Source organism: Wyeomyia smithii, chromosome 3 (assembly GCF_029784165.1).
Source record: "Wyeomyia smithii strain HCP4-BCI-WySm-NY-G18 chromosome 3, ASM2978416v1, whole genome shotgun sequence".
NCBI classification, from domain to species: domain Eukaryota; kingdom Metazoa; phylum Arthropoda; class Insecta; order Diptera; family Culicidae; genus Wyeomyia; species Wyeomyia smithii.
In genome coordinates this window covers 46,367,411-46,390,795 of record NC_073696.1, presented here as the reverse complement: position 1 = coordinate 46,390,795, position 23,385 = coordinate 46,367,411, and the positions used below count along the sequence as shown (strand labels likewise).

The following is a 23,385-nucleotide window of genomic DNA, read 5'->3' as shown; positions in this document are numbered from 1 at the left end:
TACAACCCCGCGTCTCACGAACTTCTTTTGTGTTTCATTCTTTATTAACCTATTACGATACTTTGTATACAAGGGGAGTTTGTTTATCACCGCAAAGCGTTTGCCAGGGCCGAGGATTAGGTTGGGTACAACAGACTGAAATCGTTATTTTCAAGATGTTTCCCAATATCTGTAGATCTTTGTTTTCAACTTTAGAACTTGAGCGCATTCCGTGTAAATCCCGGCCACTCAACTGCGAGGCACTGAGCCGCAAAAACGCGAATACAAGGGAAATGAGATTTTTCCCGTTTACCTTACGGGATGGTTTCGCACTTACCTCTGTATCGGCATCACAGCTGCACAATGACAGGGTGCTTAATCCGCCGCTAGTACGCTTGAGCGAGTTCTTCGCACTCGCACCGGCACCGTTTGCGTCCTTGTTTTTCAAGATCGAGAAGCTACCATTATTCCCGGGTCGGGTTAGCGTAGCTGTTGCGGCCACCGTTGCCGATAATGCCGGATGCTGCTGTTGAGCTCGGAGATGTGGATGAGGATGCTGGTGATGGTATCGATGGTGGTGTTTGTGGAAATGCTGCGGGGGCTGGTAGTCCGACTGCGAGGAGGAACAGGTCGAGTGGCTATCGTTGTTTTGCTCCGCTGCGTGTCGGCTGTACTCTTTGAGCCGTTGCTGATGAAGCAAAACTTGTGCTTTTATTGAGGACTCGTTGAGGTTATTTACATTTAGATTGGATTTACCACCGTAACTGTTACGGAGCATGTGAAAACGTTTAAAATCATCGCCCGAGGTGGCAATGGAAGCGCCTGGTTTCACAGCGGCTGTCGGTTTCGAGCCTAGCTGAGGGGGCTCCGGTGTGGAGGATTTCCATTTCGCCGGCTCGGCGCTAGCTCTGGCCGTTGCTGATTGCTGACCATTGTTGTTGCTAGTTGCGTATTCACACTCGCTGTAGGATTTTTTCAATCGCTGATGATAGCTATTGTTGCGTTTCAGCGTACTCGACGCGTTCGAACCTGATTCGATTTTTCCGTTGTGCTTCAGGTAAGAAGCCTGGGTGTTACGGTTGATGTCGGACATTTTTGGTTGTGATCAATCGCGTACACTCTGAGCAATTTGCATCACAATTACACGCTTCTTGCTATAACTCACAAATCATTCCAATAGGTGTTCCTGTTTTTTGAAAACACTTTTTCGCATATTTTTAATCTTAATTCCACTGCTGAAATCAAGTCATAATAATCACAAACCTGAACAAACCAAATTTATTCTTCTCTTTCATTCAAATGCTTTGTTTATGCATCACATTCGGAAATAATTGAATTGAACGTCGCACCGTGGAGATGAAACGAATGCTTTTTCATTCTTTCGCAATCGAATAAGAGATAGGCATAACGGATACAGACGTGACGCTCTTTTCGGGTGTCACAAATGTTTCCTAGTGTCACCGATTCCTGCTGGTTCGCTTTCTTTGGAGACATATTTGCATTTTAAAATTATCGGAGGCTCCAAAAAGCACGCAGAATTCAAATAAGTCAATTTTAAGTTGATCGAAACAATAATATTATAAAAAAAATTTAGCCATGACCATGTTCTGAAATATTGCTCTTTTTGCGTGCTTTTAGGATATTCCCAGGTAATACACAAGTTTTTATATGTTCACCCCACGCTCCTAAAAATTCATCGAGCCATCATGTCGCGCGTATCATCTCTCGCCCGGTGCAGATAGTGACTAAGAAAAAAGGTTATTTGTAGAACCACTTTTTGACTATTATATAACGCTGGTATGTTTCCGCGTAGAACCATATTTTTCGACGAGTTTGCTTTTGGCTTTTCCCCGAGGGAACCGACCAGAAACCGTAGAACTAAACTAACTTTGATTCCGTTGTTAGCCCCTCTCACTTCCTTTCCGCAGTGATAGTGTGCCCCATGCTAGCTTGTCCAACTATGCTTTGGTCCTCGAAAGGCCGGCGTGGGTAATCCTGTGAACATGTGCAGGACCGATGTTGTCGTTGCGAGGTGAGCGGTTTATGGTGTTTTTCTGCTAGCTCGAATTCCAAGTTTCCTGCGGGGAGTACCACTCTCTGAAATTAGTACCCTTCATTGCGCTGCAGGCACTAACAGCGTGGCTCCTGCTGCTCTTCGGTTGTTTATACCGCCTGGTTGTGGGGAAAAAATGGTTGTTTTGGTCTCTGGTTCACTTGTTTTTTTTTCTCTCTAATGCAACGACTTTTGTCCGCAGAACGATGCAGCGATGGAATAATACCCAGCAGCGATGGTAGTGGTATTCTGCAATTGAATGGGAAAAGTCGAGGAAAAATAACATGATTTATTGTGTTTTCTAATAGGTTCATTGATTATTCATAGCCCCCGGTGAGATGCGCTACCGTGTGAACGGAAGTAAAATTGTAGGATCTCACGGGAGCTATTAATAAACGCACGCGGGAGTAAAGTCGTTAGAAAGCAATGCATTGGCTGGGATTTGGCATGGTTGTAAAATAACGAGGTCTTTCGATCTAGTGATGTTAATAGCTGTCTTGCAATGGAAGTTTTAAAATATATAACCTCGTTCGTTTGTCAGATCTAGGCCGAGTAACTTCAAATGTCCTCACATTTTGGGGGGCCAAATTGGAAAAAAACTAATTTGTTGATTGGGTAATAATTTCGAACGAAGACCTTTCCCCAGTTGCGTTCGAGTTCATTAGACTCAAGAAAATACGCAATGCAACAAAATAGTTTTTCTAGAATCCGATTAAAACAGGTTGCCCATGGCTATGGGGAAGGAAACGCTATCATATTTGGCATTTTTATGTAGTGATGACGATATACTGGAGGAGTTGATTTTGAATTATATAATTGATAAGTTTTTCTCCAAGAAACCTTAAAAAGAGATGTTTTGACTATATTTTAACATTTTTGACATTATCGAGGTTTTAAGTATTTTTAAAATATTTAAAATATTTTACATAATTGATACATTGGACGTTTTTGACACTTTTGCTACGTTTGATATATTCGATATTTATGATATTTCTTTCATTCTTGACTTTATTGATACATCTGACAGTTTAGAGTTTTTTTGTCATTTTGTTCACTTTTGAGATTTTATACTTTAAGAAAATTTGAATGGGAATAGGGATTCGGACGTCAAAATTTTCGCTCGCGTGATTTTTCGGGAAATAAATTGTTCAATGTGATAGTGCGTGTAAGTTACAGGTGTTACCGCGAAAAGAGTTTATTCGGGAAAGTGTGTTGTGTTGTGTGTGCTGCGAAATACTCACTTGATGTGTATCGTAGTGCCGTGAAGATTAATCGATGAAATGGCTGAATTAGCATAAGGAATGGTACTACGCCACCGTCGTTTGCAGCGGATTTTGTCTTCGTTTATTGCGTCCGGAGTTGTCGCGTTTTGTCGTGATTTATAATATGTGGAGGGCGTAATTCGTGTTGTAGTCATGGTTGAGAATGTTTTGTTCAGGGTCCAGTGTGTTTAAAGTGTATTACGAATAAAAAAATAGATACTTTATTGCCGGTGTTCTTACAATTTATTGCTCTCAAAATGGCTGTCTTCGAATCGTAGTGTTGTGTTGGTGATCTTTCTCAGACATGGTTGTGTGCATGCGGAGAGCGTAATGTGTCTGAGAGTCTATCGCAGTGTGAAATAGTAGTGAAACCTTTTCTTCTTTGTCTGGTCTGCTGAGAAGCAGAAACGAGAGAGCGACAATTATCAACAAAGAAATGGTTTGTTTAGGCCGGTCCGTGTGCGAGTGGCAGAAAACGCTGGTGAAATGTTTGATCTGTTTAATCCTGTTCGATATCTAAGATAAGTGAATACATTTTCCAGGAGCTTTCTTTTTTAAGTCAGATGAAGTTTATGGTATTTTCAGACTCAACAAAATGATTTTGTTCTTTCATAATCGTGAGTGTGTGTTATGCCTTATGATTCCTCTAGCGATGAGTTTGTACGCCATTTAGTTGGTGGCTATTATAGAATTTTCACACTGTAACTGGAATAAGAATTGCCCCAATAGGTGAGAGCTTTAAACCTTTGTACACGCTGGCTCTCACAACACGGAACTGGTAGCATTAAAATATAATTCAGAAACTTATCGCGGCCTGACCGAACGGTTACGAACATTTGGCCCAGTTTTATACCCTTGTTTTATGATTTTTCTAGCTTTTGACCAAATTTTGAAACACATAGACAATTTTTATTAAAATCTTGTTGGTCGGAATAGCAACTAAATTTTGATTGCGATTGCTTTGGCATTTTATCGATCAACTTAAAATTCTTGTTCGATATGCATATTGCATTTTTTTAAATATTTGAGCTATGAGTGCATGAAACTTTGCCAGTTTTTATACTCAGTAGGTATCTTAACTTAAATACAAAACAAAAGATTATCGGGGCAAAGCACCGTGTCCTCTCGCGTATGCGTCGGTGAGAGGGAATAAAGCGGTCGTACATAATGCTCCGGTGTAAACGTGTCTTCGGCCTTGGTGAGCTTTGCTCATTTAAGGATTATCGGTTTATTGTGATTTCCGAGATGTACCAAATCATTATTTCGGAGACTGTACGCCCGTTGGTTCTTTTTTAGCACGTTACGATTCAGAGTAGGTTTCGTTAGTTCGATAAATATTGTAATTATACAATCGCGACAAAGACAAACCCTACATGGATGCCAAATATATTTCTGTTTCGCCGGTTCCCTTTTTTTTCCTTTTTTTCTTTTTTATAAAACGGGTGTTTTGGCTTTTTCGTCATACCAGTGGTCGACACGCTCTTGTTTGCTTTCGGAGAAGGCAGTTCAGTTTCGCGCGCATTATTTTGACTGCGCTCAGTGTGACTATCTTAATACAGCGCTCTATCGGTTATTTGAGCTGGTACCAGTAGTTTGCGTTCGGCGTGCGGTTGTTGCGTTTTACGAAATCCATTCGTTTCTAGGTAAATTTGAATTAAGTTCACGGCATTAAAAGCGAAGTTTGGTGTGATACAGACTGACAACGATTGGTAGGTTGCCGAAGATAACTAGATCGTGGCGCGGTTCTATGTATATCGTCTCCTGGTGACCGGTTGCCCAGAGACCGAGAAGTAACCATGACGTGCGCGAATTGGGGTAGAAAAGATCGCACCATCAACCTCGATGGATCCAGATCAATTCCTTTCCACTAACACTAATTCCTTCCTTTGATACTTGTGGATGATGCAGAGGATTCCTCGGTCTCTAGTAGCAACAAGTATTGAACTAACACTCCCGATATCCCTTCCTCTATTGATCTGCATTGGGCGTGGCCAGCTACGTTATTGACCAGTGATAAGAAAGATCGCCAGGAATTGTACACTGAAAATGGCTTGCTACTCCTAGGCACCATTTTGACGGTTCTTTGTACAATTTCAGCTGATTCTGGTCAATCGCGGGCAACACACGGGCGATCAAATATGCTATGCTATGCTATGCTTTAAGAAAATTTGAATATATTAAATTTGGGTTCCCTTTACTGAGTATTGCAACACCCAGTTTGAACATTGCAGCACTCTCCAAACAGTTTAGCATCACTTGGGATAGGTGTTTCCATAGACCTGGAAATTTGCGGTACTTTGCAAATATGTTCAAAAAGTCAAGGACCTCGGGATGGTGAACAGATTAGTGTGGATTTCTACCGCTATGTACAAGTAATTTTTTGTTTTTATTACCATAACTACCGATTTTCACTTTCTAGAAAGTTGCGCTTTTCGGTCGGTGGAACCAGAGTGATGTGATGTCGAACAAGAAATATTTTAACTTCGTGGGTATTGCCGAACGATGTATGACCTGAATCACCTCAATCACTACTAGTCTCATGCTGCATGTTGTATCTTGCTCGAATTGAAGCACTTCTTGAAAATGAACACAAAAAGCGGGGGCCTAGTGTGGTTGGTAACGTCTCCGCCAACCACGCTCGACGCCTGGGTTCGAATCCCACCGCCGACATAGGTGTCGATGGTTGTGAGGTGGCGTGATCCACTCACAACCAACCCAACTGGTCTAGATTCAATCCTAGCCGACACCGGGAGATTTTCTGAGGCGAAAAATCTCTGGGATCACGCCTTCCATCGCATGAGGAAGTCAAGTCGTTGGCGCCGGTCCGTTAATAAACGGGTCGTGAGTTAGGGTCCTGGGTGTGGAGTCGTCTCCCTGGGCGTCGGTGATTGGCCACAACAGTGGCGGAACTAGACCGACGGTAAATAAGCGAAAGTAAAAAAAAAAAAAATTAACACAAAAATTTGTAAGTCAATCATTAAAACAGAAATTTAAGCCAAAATGATTTGAGTTGTACAATTTTTACTAAAAAACTTCACCTACAAAGTTACCTAATACTGCATCTTTCTAAGTAGTTGCACTATCGAGATAACTTCAGTTCAGAACACTTAATACTAGCCGCATACTAGTGCCACGCACCTGATTTCCAGCCAAACAGTCCACCATGCTTGGTTTCGCTCTTTTGCTTTTTGAATGGTCATTAGGCTGTATTTTGTTAAGGAGGCAGAATTCGAACAAGTCATGTATTAAGCACTTGTAGAGATACTCTATCTCTTCAATTTGTCCAAACATTGTATTGTTTAAATTGCCATAGGTACAGCGTAAAAGCCATGCTAAGCTTGTGAAACCGGAAGAGCTGCTCTTTTGGTACGTACGAAAATAAAACAACTCTGGATTTGGAGAGCAATTTCAACATCACAATGTTCAGACACATTGTAAAGATGGAGTGTCTCTACAAGTACTTCATATATGACTTGTTTGAACTCTGCCTCCAAGCATGCATTCCTGAAACCAAGCATGCTTTCCACAAACCAATAATCCATGACATTCTGAACAAATTTATCGACTGCAACTTTGCAAGCTGTTGGGTTCATGAGATAAATTTAGTTCGAAACATGTGAAACTACATTCACACTAGCGGCAGGTAGCGTCTGAAGTCTGAACTCCGGGCAACCAGAAGCCTTCATCCACATAAACAACTTTGCTGAAATCCACAATTTTATACCTGGCTGGATCCATGTGATAGAGTTTAAATTACAGTAAGGTCGTTTTTTACGCGGTTTTTTTACGCCTTTCTCAATTACTCGAAAACGGTACAGGATATCGATCTCATTTCAATCACGTTTTCCGTTTTGGGCCACGAGTGATCATATATCAGTTTTCAAAAAAATTCACAATTTTCGGTGTAAATACTCAAAATTTAAAATATTGCATTTTGGTCTCTAGATCGGCCACTATCACATTCAACCGAGGTTTAAACGTTTTAGGACGGTTTTCTTTGTTATATTTGCAACCCAAAATTTGGAACGCATCCCCCGCGTAAAAAACGACTTTAGTGTACTCAAAACTATATGCACACTAGCAACACGTTGCACTTAGAGCCCTCTTAAAGACCTCTTCAACAATTTTGCGGAAGATCAAAACTCTCTAAGTGATACGATTCTCAAGATAAATGAAGCTTAAAAAACTGGCAACTACATGCATCATGTAGGGGAAGGGGTGATAAAATGGACACCCTAAGCCATTTTCCAATTTCCTCCTCAGTTTAACACTACAACTATGAGTCGATAACGCACTTTCACTGAGCCACAATGGTTAATACAAAAAATAAGAAGAAGTACTCAAATATAGTTTTTTTTCGTAGTTTTCATGAGCATTTTCGAAAGCAGTTTTTTGGGGGTAAAAAGGACACGTGTGGGTAAAATGAACATATGGAGGTGGTAATATGAACACCTTGGGCGTGAATATTAATTATCCCTTCACAGATAGTAAAATGTTGTTCCATAGCACGTGACAAACTTATGCATTCACCAACAGTTCAATTTTCACCGTTTGTCGTAGAATTAATAACAATATATGACCTTATCCTCAAGAAACTGAGAAATGGCGGAAGCTTTTTTTACGGACATTCCGCATTCAACGGTACGTTTAGCCGCGGTCATCTGTTCATCGGTCCGAGTTTACCTTTCCGTTTTTCTAATATAAACACGAAGCATCCAGATTTTTCAATGGAAATTAACACATTTTTTCCCCATCACCATGTCCATTTTACCCGCACATACATATTATTTGAAATACCTAAATATATCCAAAAATCATATAAACAATTACTAATCTTTGATGATTTCTGCTGGTTAGTAGTCTGAGTACAGATATTTGCAGAAAAATCGTTGTAAAATACTGTTTTACACTAGAAAAAATCTTATTTTTTGCAGGCCAAAAATAAGATCACCACCACGAATGTACACGTGTTTTTTGTTTTTGTTTATTATTTTGATTGTTTGACTGTATCATGTCGCAAACTTTGTCTCAAATAACTTCTAGTACCTTTAAGATAAGGTGCCAAAGAAGTTTGTACTTTTTTTTCAACGTAATAGACGAGATTTAAACGGGTGTCCATTTACCACCCCTGTTCATTTTACCGACAATTCCCCTACACCATGTAGCTGATGAAGTTCGAAATATACTTGGTGCACAGTTTGGGGCTATAAGCTTTGACCAATTCAACAACTTTGCTGAACAGCGCGCTTTCTAAGTGGTGGGATTCTCGAAGTAAATTGAGCTCAAAACACACAAAGTACTTGCGGCGCTAGGCGTTGCGACTAAATTTCGAAACATACTATCCCTCAATTACAAGCCATTCTAAACAGCTTTGCTGAAATCCTCAGCTCTCTTGGTTTTTGGAATGATGCAATAGAGTTAGATAAATCTACCCACTTTAGATGATACAAATGTTAGGAATGCTAGGAATGCTATATGTTTGATAGGAATCCTAAATGTTAGGAATGCTGCAATATTCAAACAAGGTGTTGCAATACACAGTGAAGCTATTCCAAGTTTTTTACACTGTGCTACAGCGATTCAGAACTTCCAATGAGACCTAGTAGATTGTAGGTCTTGTTGAGTGTAACATTCGCTCATACTATAAATATTTCAAACACCCTTAAAATCTGAAGTTATGTTCAAAATACGGTTTTTGGTCCTCAGTGCATACAATTAATTTTAACTCAGTCATTTCTCGACCGATTTTCAATATTTTAGCAGTTTTGGAAAAGGGATAAACAGAGTTTTTTTTAAATATTTACAGATTTCTACTAATATCACCAAAACATGTTGAGTTATTTGAGTTTAAATCTGAATTTTTAGACTTTTTCACGAAATTTTTCAACTTAACTTGAAATTTACGGCCTATTTATGTGAAACAAAATTGTGGTACCCTTGGCTCCGTTGTAGGCAATGTTGAACTCTCTCACACGAGTGTGATATCGGGGTCGATTTCCACACTGGGGCACAGTGTATCGTTGTATTTATCCTACACATGCCAAATGTGCCAAAAACAATATCGGTAACGAGTTCTTTCAACAAATCTAACGTTTGCGGTAAAAAAATGGACTTTTTTCAGATGGTGATGAAAAAAACTAAGACAGATAATTGAGTTGGATAAATTTCCTATGAAAGGTAATCATGTTAGCTTCCTCGCAAAAAATATTACGTACTTGCGTGCGGCCTTCCGGCAGTTAACCGGAACATTCGCCATGGCGGACGAAAACATGCGTGTAGGCATGTTTTAAAGCTCTTTCTTCGTTTTTTTTATCAATTCCTCCTCCGTTTTCGCGACAAAATTGTTGATATAGTTCTTGCGCTTCAAATTTGCCCAGAAATTCTCGATGGGACACAGCTGGGGGACGTTGGGCGGATTCGCCGATTTCGGTACCACATCGATATTCAGCCGCTCCATCTCCTCCAACGAACGCTTCGAGTAGTGGGCCGACGCCAAATCTGGCCTGGTATTTCTTGATGAACGACGCAACTTCTGGTAGGCACTTCGTACTCTAAATTTCCCCGTTCACGGCCAGCTCGGAGCGAAAGAAGAGCGGTTTTGACATCCCCTTCTCGCTGATTGTCAGCCACAGCAGCACCTTCTTGGGGAACTTGGTGTGTGAACTAAATTTTACCTCGGAGCTCACTTCCTTCGTGGGAGAAGTGAAATACAAAGTACCCTGCCAGTCGTTGCCATTCAGGGTGAGATAGGTCTCGTCGTCCATCAGCACTGCCACGTCGCGATTCGCCGGGAAAATCGACTTGACCATCTTATTCAACCGCTGTCGCTGCGCCATTGCCTACAGCTCCGAGACCAGTGGACGGGACTGCCGCTTCTGACATGTATGTCCATGTTCTCCAGATACTTTACACTGTTTTACCGCATGCACCAATCTCCCGGCCAAGTGCACGCAGCGATTTAGCCACTTTTCCCTCGGTCTTCCTCTTCAGCATTTTTTGGAGCTTCTTGTCGCTCAGGGTCATCGGCCGTCCGGAACCGGGCCTTTTTTCGATGCTCTGATCGTTGTCCAATAGTATCAAGATGTTGTAGATGCCGGAACGGGCATACCCGGCGTTCACAAAGTGCCGCACGGTGTTCGTTTTTGACGCGGCGGGGTACCGTTCTTTAAACGCGTACACTTCTGAACGGAGTATCTTCAATTTTTCCGCCTTCACAGTTAGAGTTTGACTGATTGAGCTGTCAATTCTTTTGCTAGCTCATGGGTCATGAGTCATGGTATTGATAATGCATGAGTATTTCCGTCAGTGCGATTAAAGGTAAACTCATGAAAAATCGGCAATTTTTGCCCATTTTTTTACCGCAAACGTTAGTTGACCGATACCGCTATTAGCCGCCAGGCCAGCGTGCGATACTGTTCTTCCGTGAGAAAGATTTCCAAAACTGCCTAGAATATAAAAAACTTTGACCATAACTTCAAATTTTAAAGGTGTTCGGAATATTTCTAGTATTATCGAATGTTACACTCAACAAGATCTACAACCTATTCTGCCGTGATATAACATTATGACGTACATCCGTTTGATCAGTTTTTCAATACGGCCCAAAAACGAACGGGTTACTTGTCACTTTTGTATTTTTTTGTACAACGTACGAATAAGTAACAACTAAAAGAAAGATATCAAAAGATAGGTCTTCGAATAACGAACAAATTGGCATAAGAACCCCATATTTGAAAAAAATGGCGCTTACGTGAGTCTGCGAGATTACGGCAGTACAACACTAGGTTAACTTAAGAAGTTCTTGCATTTTTTCTGCATTTGTAGCACCGTGAAATAATTAGGCGATAGAGGCCAAAATTTCTGGTTTTCGAAAAAAGGAAAATAAAGGAGTAAAGGAAAATTCTGACGGTAAGAAAGGTAGACAAAACGAATTTTTTCAGTTCAAGGTAGAGCCTGACACACTAGATTATAAAGCGAAGATAACTTTGCTATAACTTGAACGCAAGGGAGAATATTGAGAAATGCCAAATGATTGCGCCTGAAGCGACAGGTGAAATAAATTGCGCCAGAATTACTATTTCCTACATCGGCAAAACAGAAAAAGAGAGCTTCAATGTTAATTAAAGCCAGTTTGTTTTTTCCCACCACTATACTCTCAACATTTCTAGCACAGTTTCCCACCGATAACGACTGACGACAAACCAGGAGAAAGAAAAAGATTACAAAGATTTGTAGGTATACCTATTCAGATTTTATACGAGAAATAGCTGCAAATACAAGCAAAATGAATAAAATAACTAAGTATACAAAGAAATTTTAATAGAAAAATAAATTTAAAACTACATAGAGGATTATAACAAAATGATTCTTTTTCTTCGAGAAGACTCACACTATATTGAAGTGGGGTGGATGTAACAACAACCTAGTTCTTCACACATTCATCTTAGAAAGATACTCTACGTCATTTTGATTCCTCGTTTAAAGTAATATTGTTCTGTTTTTTTTTCTAAATAGTCAGAAACCGTTCTTGCTATTTTTGAAAATTTTTTGTTGGTTAACCAACCGTATCCATCTCTTGATGAAATTAGAACCCAAAAAAACAACGTTTTTTTACCAGGAGATAAAATATGAACGATATAACGTTGTAATGTAAGCTAGAGTAATGGACTTATAAATTGCCCACTTTATTTAAGACTAACCAGTTAAATGTGCTACATTTTGATGTGTTACGTCGACGATGTGCCGTATATACTAAATAGTGTACAATATACATTGTGTGTACATGTGCACACTCGGGTTTTTTTCCGTGTTGGGTACTTTCGTCACTGCGACCAATTTTTTGATATTTTGTGACATGTGAACTCGGGTTGGATTACAGCCAAAATAACTTATCTAGGCGTGTTAAATAGGAATTTCCTGATTTGTGCCCAAGCCCATAGATTCGACCCCGAAAATTCTAATTTCGCCCGCTTAAGGTTTTTTTTTTGCCCATCTCTAAAATATGACGGAAACAGATGTTAAAAAAAAGCAAATGAAACATGTGAAAAGATTATTAGTTTAGCCCTTGTTGTTATGGTGGCTTAGAAGTTATTAAGGTCTGATTAGTTGAAGTTCTATATTACTATTGAACCTATAATTTTGAACTGGATTGTTAGAAGATCATGTTGTCAATTATGGGCCAATCTTTGGATTATCCATCCATTACAATCAATCTTGTGTCAAAAATGCCTGTGTCAAGTTTGGTCTAGCTGTTGGGAGCAGTGGAAAAAATGTACTGAGCGATGACAGTTTTTTGACGACATCCAAGAGCGTCCCTCTATGACAGGGTTGGTCAAAATATATTGCGACTATAACGTTGCCGTCTAGTTCCCCACACACGAATGTTTTTTTTTCTTTGCTGTTCACCCCATTCCCATGTCGACGATAGCATATAAGGTTGTATATAACATTCGGTATGCGATGCACACGTCCTTCTGTGCACAGCTGCTCTATTGCCGAGTTTGCTTTCCTTTGCACGAAGGCTGTCGGTGAGGTTTATAGTACTTCAGCTGAACTTCAAGGAAAAGTATTGACATCACTAGCCCCTGTGCACAGTGGTCCAATAAGGCAAAAAGTGGAACTTAACTCCATAGCGCCTTTCACCTTCATCCTAGCTTAATAGTGTCTTCGAAACAATTGTTTGTATGAATGACCAAACCTTTCTGGAAGCTTTCGAAGGTTCTTAAGAAACCTTCGAAGCCCATTCCAGTCCTCAGAGATGGTTACCAAATATTTCTCAGGAATGAACAAAAAGCTCAAAAACTTGCTCAGCAGTTCGACAGTGTTCATAATTTCAATTTGAACGTAATGAGTCCTATTGAAAATGAAGTATTACAAAGTATGATCAGATCACCACTCAAGAATTTCTTTCTGAAGAGGTACTGGAAACAAACTTGAATGAAATGAATGGACTATTATCACTTTACAAACATGAAAGCACCAGGAGATGATGGAATTTTTTATATCCTCCTAAAAATACTTCCCGAAAGCTCTTTAAATTTCTTGGTGAGATTTTTCAATAGACGCTTCGAATTAGCATATTTTCCTTCAAAATGGAACAATGCCAAAGTCACTCCAATTTCAAAACTTGAAAAAAATCCAGCTGAAGCATTCAGTTATCGTCCAATTAGTTTACTCTCTTCTATAAGCAAACTTTTTGAAAGAATGATTCTTAATAAAATGATGACACATATCAATGAAAATTCAATTTTTTCAAATGAGCAGTTTGGATTTCGCCATGGGCATTCGACTACTCATCAGTTACTTAGAGTAACTAATATGATTCGTACAAATAAATCTGAAGGTTATTCCACTGGAGCTGCTCTTCTAGACATAAAAAAGCATTCGATAATGTTTGGCATAAAGGTTTGATAGCTAAAATGTCTAATTTCCGTTTTTCTCTTTCCATCACAAAAATGATACAAAGTTACTTGACAGACCGCACTCTTCAGGTTAACTATTTAAATAGTAAATCTGATAGATTGCCTGTTAGAGCTGGTGTACCTCAAGGAAGTATCTTGGGCCCAGTCTTATATAATATTTTTACTTCTGATCTTCCTGATTTACCACCAGGATCGCAGGATGTGAGAAATCTCTGTTTTGTGACGATACAAGCATTTCCGTAAAAGGAAAAAGCCTTCATGTCTTATGCAGTAGGCTGCAAAAACGTTTAGATATATTTTCTTTGTATTTGCAGAAATGGAAGATTTCTACTAATGCATCAAAAACTTAATTAATTATTTTTCCTCATAAACCAAGAGTTTCTTTTCTCAAACCCACGGTGAACGGTGAAATCTTAACTGGTCTGGTCTGACCGAGTTAAATATAAGCTAATTTATGATGAAAATCTTACCTTCAAGGAGCGCATTGAGAATATCCAAACAAAGTGCAATAAATATATAAAGTGTTCGTATCCTCTTATCAACAGAATTTCTAGACTTTGTCTCAAGAATAAACTGTCAATTGACAAACAGATATTTAGACCAGCAGCATATGCAGTCCCCATCTGGACAAGTTGTTGTGCAACCAGAAAGAAGATGCTGCAAAGGATTCAGAACAAACTTCTTAAAATGATACTGAAGCGTCCTCGCTGGTTTAGCACGAATGAACTACACAGGTTTACTAATGTGGAAACATTAGAAAATATGTCAAACCAAACTATCAACAAGTTCCGATAAAAATCGTTGCAATCCTCAATTACAACGATTAGCTCACTTTATAGTCAGTAAGATAGGTGTAAGATTAGATCAAGGTTTAATTTTAAATTCTCTTCTACAATAATCTTCTACAACTTTTCTGAATAAACTATTCATTTATCTCTTAACACAAAAAAGTTAATATATTTAATTTTTAGTATAGTAAACAATTCATATTTTTTGATGGTTTGCGATTATGTGGGTCATTCATACAAATAATTGTTCTGAAGACACTATTAAGCTGGGATGAAGGTGAAAGGCGCTATTAAATTAAGTTCCACTTTTTGCCTGATTGGATCTCTGTGCATTTGGATGTCAATGTCGAAATCTGCTCTCCAGTATATTCAGTTGTTCTTGACTTCTTTCGGCATTTTATCCTAACTCTGTTTCACATTTTAAAGATGTACTGTTGAGTACACTTAATTTTTTTTGCAGCATTCCATTAGCTCTTTGAATCCTTGTTGTTGAAGTCATGACCAACTTTGGCAGGTCTTACAATAAAAATCGAATTATTACAGCTAGTGTTATAAAAAGTATGATTATTATATACTATTTCGTTCCTTGGAATGCCCGGCACCCTGCGATGTATACATTTTTACAATAGGACCACTTCCAGGGAATCAGCAGGCGTTGGAAAAAGTGACAGTTAGTATTTAGACGGATTACCTATCTAGCTATAGCGATTACGTTGAAATGTTCGGAATTTGAATCAAAGCCGAGTTCGTTATTTTCAAATAGTAAAAAAACATGTTCCAATCTATATAAGCAAAGCCTTGGTGCTACATTCCGTATCGGAACTCGACCTTCTGTTTATTATACACAGACTTCGCAGCCAACTGTTGAGTGTACAGGACAATTGCGGGGCTAGCGCTACGATCCTACTGACACTATGGCACTCCAATCTATATAAATAACACTTAATTGCGGCAAAAACAAAATAACCAACATGCTGAACTATCGATGAGAATTAGCTTAAGTGTTCGAAATTTGATGCAGTGCGGTATTTAGACTGCGAGCCTTACCATCGTCAGAGAAAAAAGAAGACGATTATCGCATTGTAAAGTGGTTCTACCGTGACCATTTTGAAGCCTGCTCTCATTACTCAGTGAGCGAGAGAACTTCAAAGCAAATCCTAAGTTTGAATTGTCACCCGTTAGCAACAGTTTTGTCTTCAGGGAATAGCAGGGAAACCTGAAAAATGTGGGTAACATTTTCGCGCTAGCCACTTAGAGGTGCGAAAGTGATCGAGAACACTAACTAGCTGCCGTTCTTAGCTCTCCTAGTTACAAGAGCTTTCACTCGAACCAGCAGGCCTTGAAATGACTAAAGAATGAACGGGATAGGAGATAGACGTTAGGTAGGCAGTTAGCCAAAATGTAAGTAATAATTTTTTCTTTTACAGAACTACGTCAGATTTTTAATTTCTAAGCGTTGAAAAGATTTGGTTCTAAAATGAATGCTTCCTACGCCTTACTGCACGTTATCCTAGATTTATAAATAGGTACCTATAGTAAATCCTGTTTATAAGCCAAATTTTGTTTTCGCTCCATATTTTCATCGTTAGCGATTATCTCTCCCCATCTTTGGGCTCTTTTCAATCTTGTAGTCTTCCTAGTAAGCATTCTGTCAATTGAACGAAGCATGAAATTCTCATGCATGTGTTCATCTGAAAAAGACTAATCCGGGATTTCCAATTCGAGCGTGCAGGATTATTTTGCGCAGCTCGTTTTGTTTATGCTATGATGCGAACATATGGAACGCCTTCTGTAACTCTCAACAAAATTTGGCAGAGCCTTGAAAAAGAAAAAAATACAAGAAATGGACGCTCACAATACTAATTGGAACGGTACAAGAACTAGATTAAAGAAATGATAGACGAGCAGCATTATTTTGACGAACAGATTTACTCACACACTCGATCTCTTGTTGTGGCTTCGCGGTCACATATTTAAACTGAACAAATTTGTTTGTACAGTTTGTTTGTAGGTTTGTAGGTTTGTTGATACCAACACATAAAGCTAAATCGACTGAACACATTCCTACCTCTCTCCGTATCCGACGATACTCGTCGGCTTCAATAGAGATTATAACATCCAGTGCAACGTTGACTCGGTCTGGTGAGCAAATGTGTCCAGAGCTCTTCCTTGACAAAGTTTTAGCAACAACATTTTGCTTTCCGCTTCGGATGACTGCCTTTGAACTTCACCCACCAATGGAGTCTCGAACGACACGGTTCGACGAAAGACACGCCGAAACAATTCCTGTGATACCCATAGACCGTCATCGATGGGATGCATCAGGATTTTCGTTGCGGGTGTACAAAGTATTTTTTGATCAGAGTTTAACTTGCTCCGATGCTACGGCTACAAGTACTAAATATACAACAACGAAACTGTTGCCTAACTTTTGCTCATAGTGAGCTTTTAACTTGGAACGATTTTTGCAATTAAATTGTTCGAGCGTAGGGTTTACGAGGGACGGATAATTTTTCAGCTAATTTAGAGGAAAATGTCACTTTTAGTGCTGATAGACCAATATAAAATTACAAACAATAGTTCATGTATGAGTGGGTACGAATAAAAATTCACTCTTGTTTAATGAGTGTGTGAAAAATTTGAAATTTTTCCTACAAGATGAGATAAAAGTTAATTTCGTCTATTTCAGATTAACAGAAGCCGGACATAATGTGACACTCATAGCACATGACGGTTCGGGTGGTGAAGTACCGCAACTATGTCATATCGCTATCCCAAAAGAACGCCCGAAAAAGGGGTCATAAATATTACTTCTATCTGACAGAAACATATCCCTCGCTGGGAACATGCATTAACACCGGAAGACAGAGTGAAGTGTTGCGTCACTTAGAGCCAGCTCTCGGTTCCATTTTCGGGGTTAAGATATACTGACACAAAGATTGTTCTTTTTGCTCAATCGTCTGTCGCCCCCTATAAGCACCAAACAGCAGCAGACAGCTTTTTCTTTGAACCTATTTATCAACCAATGTTACGAGCTATCGTGCTGCATATTTGTGGGACGCTAAAATAACAAGTATGTTTCTGCGCGAAGCATATCGTGTGAACTTAGTCTAGATAACAGCAACGGAGAGAGCGTTTTTTCTTCGTTTAGATTATTGCACTTTGTGCCGCACCGCGGCGTCGTCTTGTGCTGCATATGAATGCTGAAAAACATTTGGTTCCGAATGGTGCTCCTCTCAAGGGTGCCGTCAATCCGATGATGATGACGGTGATGATGAGTCTTAAATATATGTTCGCTGGGAAAACTTATGCGGTACATATTTACACCATGTAGAAGTGGTTTTCGGGTGCATGTGCTGATACAGATTGACGAAAAAGCCAAAACCATTGGAAAGCTTTATATTTTCTCGCGACTGACATTGTAAATTTGAGTGGTGTTTTATTGTTACTTTTAATGCATATTTTTCACCTGAGAACCTCCGAACGCTCTGAGACATCTGAAGTTGACTGCTTTTACCAGACTCATAAACGAAAAAACTCTTCAAAGTGAGTATGTGGGAAATCTCGACATCACTGGAATTTTTTACTACAGAAGACGCTAAATTCAGAACACTATTAGGTACTTATATTGCTACGAAACCAACTTTTAAATTCCACGAATGCGACGTATAAATTTATTTTTACGAAATCAATGGTAATTAAGAATATGGATACTGTCTAATTATAAGCTTGTTTTACTACGTTAAGGGGTTATATACCCTTTTAGTTTTCAAAAAACCGAAATTTTTTAGTGTATTATCTTCAAATACAACATCTTGAGAACATTTTCACAAATTTTCGTAAAGATCTGAGCAATAGGAATAAAGTTAGAGCGATTTGCAGCGCGCCTAGCCACGGCCGCATAAGCTAAACTTGAAACTTTACACGCGATTATCTCGGAATAGTGTTTTCCGAAAAATGACTTTGCCGTGATCCTGATTGCGGGAAAACTACTGAACCGATTTCCTTCATCTTTTTTTTTAAATTTTCGTTATTAAATTCGCCGGTCCTTGAACGATCGCTTTTTGAAACATACAGTTACATTTTGCCGCGAAAAAAAAATTTTAATGCAATTTTCAGCGCTCAAAACTTGCATTTTTTGGGAAAAACGTTCCCATTTGCACTGAAAACAAAATACTCATAAAAGCGATCGTTCAAGTACCCGGCACACTTCTAAACTAATGAAATAGTATGAGTTTTTTGATTTCGGTTGACCCGCTGAGTCTCTATCAGGATCACCGCAAGCCTCTGCAAAAAAATAGCGTTTCGGGGAAACGGCCATTACTCCAGTAATAATTGGTATATCTCGAAATCAAACGTATTTTTTTGTTGTTGATAAACTGTACTTTCAGAAAAATACCCCTTTGATGCAATGAAAATGGTGTTATGCACCTAAAAATAGATTCAAACTTCCCTCATTTTTCTCGACCAAAAAGGTATATAACCCCTTAATACTTGATGAAAAATTGTTACACTTTTTTAACATTTTCAATATTTGCATTATTTTTAACACTTTTAATATTTTTTACATTTTAATTTTACAATTTAAACATTTTTAACATTTTTAGCATTTTTAACATTTTTAACATTTTTAACATTTTTAACATTTTTAACATTTTTAACATTTTTAACATTTTAACCATTTTTAACATTTTTAACATTTTTAACATTTTTAACATTTTAAAACCGTTGGTATGTGGATGGCCCCTAATCTACTTTGTCCACGTGGTATGTGGATGGCCCCTAATCTACTTTGTTTGTTTGAATTTATTGTGCATTCTGCTGCCACGACTAAAGATAAGCTTGCAGGATATTTGATAAAATCCAGGAAAACAGTCCCCGAAAACTGCAATATCTACAAGCATTATTTATAGAAATCGATAAATTTCGTAAGGACGATACGAACGATATTGGCTGCATATAACTATTTATGATCGTCACAAATTACCGCCGCAAAATTCGTACACCGTGCATTTATCGTTGAACCAATTCGCCAAGGGACCCAGCGTGGAGTTGAAGCGAGAATCGATTGCGTCTGGCTGGTCGGTAACCGAATCAGAATCCGGTTTCGACTTGCCGGTTGACCGGTTGGCAGCCCGAAATATCCCGTCGAATAAACTACAACATGAAAGTAGGTTATTTGATCAAATTGTTGCTACGGGTCTACCAGAGCATGATTCACAGAGGAGCTAGATTAAAATAATATTCGATTGAAGTTGCCACCTAAAGTCATTTTTTCACTGATTTTTTTTTAAATTTTGTTCAGAATACAGATTAAAGAATAAGGAAATATTATAAGTCTGAAACCGAGCAACAATAAATTATTCGACAAAAATTTATATTGAAGAAGACTCTGCGAACACTCACGGAGTTTTAACCACAAACAGTGCTGGACCGCCCACAGTGCACACTGACGGAGAGCTTTACACAGAGTTATGTCTGGCGGTTATGGTGTCGGACATTTCTGAAGTGATCATATTCACATAACACATTCATATTATTTTTTTTCGCCGAAAGCTTTCTCTCTGACACCGTCCCAAATTCGGCATCTACTAGAATGGTATAATATTTAACATTTATGACAGCAGCGCATGTGCAATGTAGAAACTTCCGTTCAGCTAATATAAACTACTGCCAAATCCCAACCTGGTTAGCCGGTGTTGGCCAAATTGATTTATGAATTATTCAGCTATAAATTTTACTCCTTGGTGCCTCAGCCTACGCGGGTACCTCTACATAAATGTGCAGCTGATTTTAATTAAGCCAACTGTGAGCTAACATTACCAAAAACACTGACAGAAGTTTTTATTTTTTTGTAAAGGCGAAGCATAAAAGCTTAACTTTTGGGTAATATCCATCAACACCAGACGGTGCCTTTTCTGTAAACCAGCATTATAAGTAGAACCGATTTCCTCACCACCATCTGTCCGCACTGCGTAGCGAAGCACGCCACACGTGCCGAGAACGTTGTCGACCTACGGAGTTTGCACGGGGGAAGTTGACACGTTAAAAAGGGCTCCCACGCTCCCTCTCTGCCGCACACCCAAACACATGCAGTAGTTGTCTGCGGGTAATCTGGATCGGTGCTGCTGGTGCAAACCGTGTCGGGTGCAAGCAGATTAAATTGAATGAAAAACGATTTAAAATGCATTTATAACCTACTCCACCCCCATAACCAACGCCACAACCCGGCGGTCCGCAGTCTACTTCACTGCAGACCAGGGTTCGAGTGGCATGCGAGAGGACATCATTCCAGTTTCTGGCGTCTGGCAATTTGGAAAGCACATTGGAGAAACCTAGCCTAGCATATCGTTCCAAAGTGCAAATGCAACGGCTGCTGCCACCGTACGAAACCCCTCCGCTCTCCCCGTTCGGGCATGAATGAATATAAACAGCGTCAGGCCCCGTTCTTCGCGCGTCTGCATGGGCGACGGAAACTACCCGAATCGTTTCCCCCCTAGTCGGGACGGGACCCAGATGCAGTCCGGACGACCTGCCGGGCGAAGGCTTAACGGGAAATCCGACCGAAAGCTGATGGCGGAATTTTTCCCGCTCGTCTGTTGCACTCGGGATTATTTTATTATGATTTATTGAATTATGGGAGAGATTTTGCATATTGAAAATAAATTTAGCGGCCCGAACGGGCATCGTGAAATGCTGCCGGTTTGTCAATCGGCCGGGATGGCAGACGCAATAAATTGATTTTACAGTGTGAAATAAACGTTCGCAGAGCGATGCACCCACGGACGAGGACGACGACAACGACGAGTTAAACTCGTTTATATCGAAATCGCAAACGGAAAAGACATACACTGAAGCATAATATGATCAGTGAAGAATTCGCACCCTGGTGTAAAAGGTTGCATACAGTGTATCGAATATGTCGATGTCTTGGCTTTGGCAGGATTCGACAGTTCTCGATTGTATTTCTCTGATAGAATTGCACCTAGACGTCTATTTTACTCACCACTTCTCTCAAAATGTAGTTTCTATGATTAACGTGGTTGCAATTTTAGGATTTTTTTTAGTTGTAAAATAATAATTTTAGCTTGATGATTGAAATTCATATACACGACATTGAAAATGTTCAAGTATCTTACCTTACATTTTTTAATACTTCTAGAAACTTAACGGAACCAAATTTTTGATAAATTGAAAATGTTGATTGTTATTTTGAATGGCTCACAAATAAATTTTTATTTGCTTTATAGGTTATTATTAGCTATGTAAGCTATGTAAGGGAGTGTACAAAACGCATTAGTTAGGTATTTACGTAATTTACAGCACTTCTAATAACTTTTAAGCGACGTTGAATGTGTAGGATGATTGCAGGATCTTTATAATGTATGTTTATGACGAAGCTTATTTTGAAATACTCGATTTCAATGTTATTTTTGATGAAAAATACCATTGCTACCAAATATACCGTGACACCCAATATGATTCAATGCAGAAGGCCCTAGTAGAAATCAGCAACGCTTGAAGTCTCAGAAGTAAAATCAAAAGGAATGGAATATATCATCCAGCAGGAGGTTTGAAATAATGCCTGAAGCTGTTTAGTGTAGCCGGAAACACTGAATTAAGCAATTCTTACCGTTTCTTCACTTGATACAGCTACTTACCGGTTCATCCAAGGTATATAGGTACAAGTGTCGATAAACAAACTTCATGAACTAGTAAATACCCTGGCGGAGGTTTCACAAAAAAAAAAAGATCTGAATCAAGTTAACGAACCCTGCTTTCCTACAGTTCTCATATGGGAAAGTGCGCGTGACTAAAAAACTGTCCAACATGTAATTATTAATGAATTCGATATAAGCTTTTTTGATTAACTGACCGGCAAACAATACAAAATTACTGTGGTTTCTCTAACTCTCACACTTTTGGAATTTAGAATACCGTAAACGCGGCACATTTTGATAATGAGGGTAAGGCGACATCCATAAATTACGTAACGCAAAAAAAAACTATTTTAGGACCCCCCCTCCCATATGTAATGAAACGTAACGCCAACATCTACCCCTCTCCCCCTCCACCCCTCATAAAAATTACGTAACGCTGTAGAAGAATTTGCTTGATAAAAATGCTCGTTTTTGGAGAGTCTCTCCAGAGATTTTTTGATACGTAACGCTGATCTTACCTCCCCCCCCTACCCGGTGTAACAAATCGTAAAGCTCAAGGATATTCCCCCCCTCCCCCCTATGAGTGTTACGTATTTTATGGTTGCCGCCTAACAGCGCATGATGACCTACACATAACAACCCAATAAATTTGTCTCGTTATTTTCACAATTGCTGTTTCGCTACTATTTTATGGATTAGGTATTACTGTTTGTATATAGCTTTGATTTTGTGCTGTTACAATTTTCCGAAAAATGAAAAAAAAAAACATTTTCCGTGATTTCGAACTATTTGCTCGAGACCCCTCTCTCTCCTGGAAGGGAGGGGTTCTATATAAATGAATCACAAATTCCTGCACATCTCGAAAACTAACCAAATAAATGGAATCATGTGAATGTATTTAGGGATAAAAAACATGTTCATAATGGTTTGACACCCCTTTCTCTTCCGTAAGGGAGCGGTCCCATATAAACGAAACTCAAATTTCGCACATCTCGAGATTTAATCAAGTAAATGGAACCAAATTTGGCAGGTGAAAGATTTTAGGGTTAAAAATATGTCCATAATGTTTCGATACCCCTCTCTCTTCTATAAGGGAGGTTTCATGTTCTTTGATTTTACTTATGATATTTCAAGCACTTCTCACTTGGCGTGCTGATTTCTGCTAGCGGCATATTGGTCTTCTGCATTGAATCATATTGGCTTTTGTTGTGGTGCGTCTTC

The 23,385-nt window shown here is 39.2% G+C and overlaps 1 protein-coding gene across 11 annotated transcripts in view; it reads right to left on the bottom strand.

Annotated features, from left to right (window-relative positions):
• LOC129731661 (uncharacterized) overlaps positions 1–23,385 on the bottom strand; it is a 176,726-nt gene that overhangs the window by 107,882 nt on the left and 45,459 nt on the right. For 3 of the 11 annotated variants that reach the window (XM_055691828.1, XM_055691836.1, XM_055691829.1), the window contains 2 exons: positions 1,656–2,281; positions 317–1,242 (listed from right to left, as the gene is read on the bottom strand). In XM_055691828.1, coding sequence (XP_055547803.1) covers positions 317–1,072 — 756 coding nt within the window. In that variant the 5' untranslated portion in view covers positions 1,073–1,242; positions 1,656–2,281. Of the gene's footprint in view, positions 1–316; positions 1,282–1,655; positions 2,282–23,385 lie in introns of all 11 variants that reach the window. The other 8 variants (XM_055691833.1, XM_055691830.1, XM_055691825.1 and 5 more) reach the window with 7 other exon arrangements.